This window comes from Dreissena polymorpha, chromosome 1 (assembly GCF_020536995.1).
Source record: "Dreissena polymorpha isolate Duluth1 chromosome 1, UMN_Dpol_1.0, whole genome shotgun sequence".
Lineage (NCBI taxonomy): Eukaryota > Metazoa > Mollusca > Bivalvia > Myida > Dreissenidae > Dreissena > Dreissena polymorpha.
Genome location: NC_068355.1, coordinates 190,907,260 through 190,913,259, shown reverse-complemented (window position 1 = coordinate 190,913,259; position 6,000 = coordinate 190,907,260). Strand labels below are relative to the sequence as shown.

The 6,000-nt window shown below is 36.5% G+C and overlaps 1 protein-coding gene across 1 annotated transcript in view; it reads right to left on the bottom strand.

Annotated features, from left to right (window-relative positions):
• Window positions 1-1,001: 1,001 nt before the first annotated feature.
• The window catches only part of LOC127864349 (NXPE family member 1-like), a 30,440-nt gene continuing 25,441 nt past the window's right edge, over window positions 1,002-6,000 (bottom strand). The window contains exons 3-7 of the mRNA XM_052403993.1: window positions 5,208-5,380; window positions 4,518-4,688; window positions 4,212-4,322; window positions 3,557-3,609; window positions 1,002-2,805 (exon numbers count right to left, since the gene is read on the bottom strand). Of these exons, the coding sequence (XP_052259953.1) occupies window positions 1,994-2,805; window positions 3,557-3,609; window positions 4,212-4,322; window positions 4,518-4,688; window positions 5,208-5,380 (1,320 nt within the window). The 3' untranslated portion in view covers window positions 1,002-1,993. The remainder of the gene's footprint in view (window positions 2,806-3,556; window positions 3,610-4,211; window positions 4,323-4,517; window positions 4,689-5,207; window positions 5,381-6,000) is intronic.

Below are 6,000 nucleotides of genomic sequence, written 5' to 3'. Positions count from 1 at the left end.
GCGCTCCCGGCGTTCTAAGCCTCGCAACATAAACTTCTCTGTATTCAACGCTAACCTAGTATTCTCTATAAATAAATACGTGGAATTTTTTGTTAAATATTTTTAACATGGAAACATTCGTGCAAATAAGCTTATACCGGTTCTCAGGTGACTCGACAGCTGCTCACATACAATTCTTAATCAGGTGATCGTGCTGATAACGAGACCGCCGACGGCGTTGAAAGTATATTGGCACAATATAGGTAAGTCTCATCAGAATTAAATCTTTAAGAACCGTTGACTGAATGAAAATCTAAAAAGCTATCAACAAGAAAAGCTTAATAAATTATTTTAAATTATTTAAATAATTTGAATAAGGATAAAAAACTTCAGAACATTTGCTCCAAAATACAGAGTGCATGTAATATTTTGCGTATGTAACGACGTCGGTAAATATACCAACAACAACATTACAACAACAACGATTTATGTTTTCTGCATACATGAAAATGAAGCATGGTTTGCAATATTTCATCACTTCTTTTTTAAATTTATTTGTACGTATTCTAAAAAAGCTGAAGAATACAAATGACGCCGGGGTGGTATTAGCAATAATTAACAAAACGCACGTTGGTTCTAACAGTTTAAAAACAAGAGCACCGCCTTGCGGGTGCAGACCGCTCATCTATTTTTCTTTTTAAAGGTGAAGGGACTCTCAATTTCAATCACAAAGGAGGGATGGTGGAGTGAAGAGGGGTGTATAGAGTGGGGTGTGGTCATTTATTACATTATCTTCCAAAAATGCGAACGAAAATGCACAAAAAAAATCGGGGGTGGGGGGGATTCTTGGGTGCGATGGTTGGACGGTATTTCAAAAATAAAATAATAAAAATAAATATTTGTGTTTTGTAACCGTTTAAAAAAAATGGGATGGGGTGGGATGAGTGGGGTATAGTGTGAAGGTGTGGTGGTCATTTGTGAGATGATCTTTAAAAAAAATGGGGGGGGGGGGGTTCGGGGGGGAGGACGTGGGGGATGGTTTGGGTGGAGTCTATTGTGGTATGTCAGGTAAGAGTTGTTTTGTCAAAGTATCAATCAAATCTTATCATAAATAAAGAAGTTATGGCAATTTTAGCAAAATTTAATAATTTGACCTTGAGAGTCAAGGTCATTCAAAGGTCAAGGTAAAATTCAACTTGCCAGGTACAAGAACACCGCATGATGCGGCGTCTCATCTTGGTCTGCGCTGTTTGCTTAAAAGAAATTCTGTAAGAATATTCTTAATATAGAAACAAATATACTAGACATCTTAATTTTGGAAATAAATTGATCCAATTTAGAAGGATGGGAGAGTCCACTAGGCATAAATGGGTTAAAACTGTAAAAGAAAGGGAGTGGAAACGGCACATTTCGCAATTTTGCATACAAAGCGCAAGAGGACCTGGTACTTATTGACTGGTTATCAAAACATTTATGTAAACAAACATAATTATCCAGAAAATTTGGTTAAAATTCAGAGAAAACGGTATGAATAAGAGGGCAGATTTTCAAATTTCGGTTATTAAAATATGTTATTATCTCCGAGGTGCCTAGTGTGAATACGCCGGAGATCGTACTTGGCTTTCATTTTAAGTCAACTGACCAGTGCACAAAATTTGGCGAAGATTGGATGAAAAACTATCAGAGTGTGGGAGTGGACACGGTTAATTACAAATTGTGTGCATAGTTAAAGGGGAACTACAATTGAAATGCGTAGTGTGAAATGGTTGGTTAACTTACATTTCCAAAAGGTTTGATGAACATTCGATTTGCTATAATACTTGGAGAACGAAAGCCTCGCCCATCCGCCCGCAAAAAGTGTTCAATAATAAATAAAATAACCATAATTAAGTTTAAACCTATTTATTTTAAAAAAAAACATAAACCCCGCGACCTCCGGATCGCTATGCGGACAACATACCCACTACGCCACAGCGACATTTTGTATATAGTTCATAATAGAAATTGTGTCTCATTAGCTCAAGGTTTCACTGAATGTACTATAGAAAGCAAATATCTCTGAAAGTTTCTCGTGAATTATAAACTTCTCTGAATGTATATGCCACTGTTCTGTAGCTACTGTAATGTCCATCATATCTAGAAACATCAGTCTGTCGCTTTGTAGATCGCTAAAAACATCGCGAACAAATTTCTCGTAAACTGCCGCATACGAGTCCGGCATCCAAATAAAATGATCGGTCGATTTTGAAAATGAAAATGCATTGGGTCCTTTGATAACAATAAATGAACGCGGGTGGGATATCAATACTGCTTCCACAGTCGATTTCATCTCTTTCACATACTCATAAAACACGTGCGAATGAAAGTTATAAAAATGGGCAGCGCCGTGCAGAACTAACAGCAATTTGTCGGCTTTACTGTATTCATTTAAATGAACACTAAGAGGTCGGAAATACTGATGCGGTGTATTGGTTGTACAGAACGGAAGTCCATGAGGTTTCCAAGTGAGGCTGAATTTCAATGTCTCGTTCTCACATCGTACCTCATGATGTTTCCCCGCGAGATCCCACGTGTCTGTTGTAAATTCGCACGTCACAAGATTTTGCATTTCGTAGAAAAATTGCCTCGAGGTCGAATCGCCAATTAAGACCATTTTGACATTGTTAAGGTATTTCGTCAGTTGCACGAAACTAAATTGAGACCTGCATATTTTGTTGTACCATTTCTTTTCGTATAAGTACCCATCTGCTGTAGAAGTTTTCCGCGCACTTTCCAATGCGCGCAAATCACATTTCAGATCTGTTTTGAACTGATGTGAAGAACAATCTGCAAAAAGTGGAAAACATATAAGTGTCCCTAAAGTAATAGGTACATGGTCACAATAAGCCTTCAATAATATACTTCATAATCGATCATATTTTTATTTCCATGTATTGTAAAACAATTTAAAACTATTATCTCAACAAAGCCTTATGTCCTCGTCATTTTAAGTTAAATATGGTCAACTGTAAATTCAGGATGCTTTTAAAATCCAATTGATGACACAATATATTAAAGGGGAGTAACTCCTCAGTGTCTGAAGGAATTCGCTATCGGGAGTAGGAATTGTTTGACACGCCAAGTATCGCAAAGGGTCGTGATCATTATAATTCCAATCACAGTTTAATAGTTGGAAACGACTGTACTTTCCTTACTTTAACCCATTTATGCCTAGCGCATAAAAAAGGCCTTGGTAAATAGCGTAGACCCAGCGCATCATGCGGCGTCTCATCAGGGTCTGTGCTGTTTGCTTTAAGGACTTTTTGTAAGAAATATTCTAAATATAGAAATGAATATACTAAACATCCCTAATTTGGAAATAAATTGATCCAATTTAGAAGGATGGGAGAGTCCACCAGGCATAAATGCGTTAAAAGCGCATATAGTTTGACAAGCTGACTGGCTGTCTCGTAAAAACCGACACCATGTATATCAGACATTAGCAATGATGACATTGCTATGTGGAACGTTGTACTATATATATATTTACAACTTTTGTTATAATTAAGACTCGATTTCAAAATATTGCATATTTTACCTGAGGTAACGTTGAGAAAAATGCCGGTCTTCAGCGGTAAAGCGTTGTTACTCCTGAAATAAAAGACAGAAAATATCTGGTCGCGAATTTACTACAGACCAAACGGTAAATGTAAATGTATGTTTCTGTACATTTTGGATGTATTAATCTTCGCTGAATCGCACTACATTTTCCCGAGTTTTAAAATAATGCGATATATGCTGAAAAAAAAACATATAAAATCTAATCATCCTGTAAAATTATCAAAACACCCAGGTCTGAGAGCCACCTCGGAAGTTGCATTGGCTCATTTATTAATGCATCTCAAAACAGAGGTTGCCTCCGTGATTAACGGCCGTGGTGCATGTTCCAGGGACCAACATTTTATATTTTAAATTAGAGCAAATTTAAAGTAAAATCGTGATTGCTAAAAGGGACTGGTTTTAATCACTATGTTCTGGAACTAGGCGTTTCTTTTACTTGCATGTATATATATATAATATAAACAGTTCTTGTGACACAGAAAAGTATTCAAACTTTCTTTACATATTTTGCTTAAATAGGCTTTTTTTCAAAGTATGTATTATAAATGGACATGATGGTCTTTATTTTATTCAACAAAACAATTGTATATGACATCAAAAAGCGACCAAACCAGCACGTTTGATTTACGTACAAAGATATCAGTTCCAGTTGTGTGGACGTCATATGTTTCTGCTCCGTGTTCAGCTGCCATAGATTCCGCTCGGATGACAGTGTCCAATCAGAGCAAAGAAGTTTCGTGTTTCTGTGGATGACAAAAACAACAACGTGTATGCTAGTATGATGATTTTATCAATGCCGAGTCTTTTTATTGATGATAAGCCAGCAGTCTAGCTAAATATTTTAATGCTCAATTAAAAAAGGCATGAATAATCGTGATGTCAGTCCAAAAACCTCATCGACGCCATTAAGTAAGTACAAATAATTAATTAGCTGACACCTTGGTTTTCCGCAGTACCATGGCCGCCGAAAGTTGTCGTCTGTCAGGTTGCAGATGACGTCATATCCGCTTATGTAAGGGTAAAAACTACACGGAGTCTCTTCTGCGATACTTAAATCACGCGGATGAATAAATACAGCAGTGTTTACTTCCACGGGCGGGCACGTGTACCTGAAACCAATGTTTTTTAGCCAACATGTTTAATTTATAAGACGTAATGTCATTCTTGTTATTTCTCTGTTATTACTAACATGATAATGTGTTGGGATACTCTCTATCGCTTAATGCGTTTTATTCAGAAAGGAAAGTATAAATTAACTCTTTTCAGGACATATTGCAGCCCACTTAATATTAACCCATTTATGCCTAATTGACTCTCCCATCCTTCTAAATTGGATCAATTTATTTCCAAACATTGGGATGTCTAGTATATTTATTACTATATTTAGAATATTTTTTACAGAAATTCCTTAAAGCAAACAGCGCAGACCCTGATGAGACGCCGCATCATGCGGCGTCTCATCTGGGTCTACGCTGTTTGCCAAGGCCTTTTTCTAGACTCTAGACATAAATGGTATAACGATGTACGCGTGAAACATTATTTCTTTATTAAACATGAATATGTCGCTATATAAGATTCCCATCAACAACGTTAAGATTATATTGATAAACCTGTTAACAGCAATATACCGTCGTTTGTACGCCGTAGAAACTGCCTCCCTCGTCATAATTATGGCAGCTCTAACTTCCGGTCTCCCTTCCCAAAAGACCACAAATTGTGCTCGGTAAGTTCCGTCATTGTTGTCCACCACTCGGGCGGACGCAGCAGCTCCTAATGACGGCTCCGCCAGCCAGGCTCGAACCTACATGGGAGGGGAGGAATACGTAAAATGTGTAGAACAAGGGTCCGAATATATAAGCTATATCGAGTCCGCACTGATAAGTAGTGTATGGCCAATATACCAACCACATGGCAACTATGTACGATATACATCTCAATAGGCAGTTCATGTGTGTCCACTATGTGTGTGGTTTACCTAAATTTTGCGTAATCTACCGGTAATGTATGTTTTTCATGCAATAAGACGCGAAACCCGTATCTCCGAAACGAGATTAGATAACATCAAAACGCTTATATCAAGAAAAACAATTCTATGCAACAAATACATACATGCATACATTTTACATAAAAAACACATTTCATTATTTCTGTTCAAAAAAATTCCGAAAAAACATCAATTCAAAATAGAAAAAAAAGTTACTTTTTAAATCTCGTAAACAATTAAGGATTCCTAGGTTATTACTCTTTAAAAGAAACATTTTAAATTTTAATCTTAATAATTTAAATATTTACGCTAACAAGTAAACCTGAATTGAATTTTTTGACGATGACTTGAGGTCTCTTCTATATTGGTTAGACAAAGTTCATTTTTTTTATATTTGAAAAGCCCATAAACACTCAAAATCAACGAATATTTCGTAC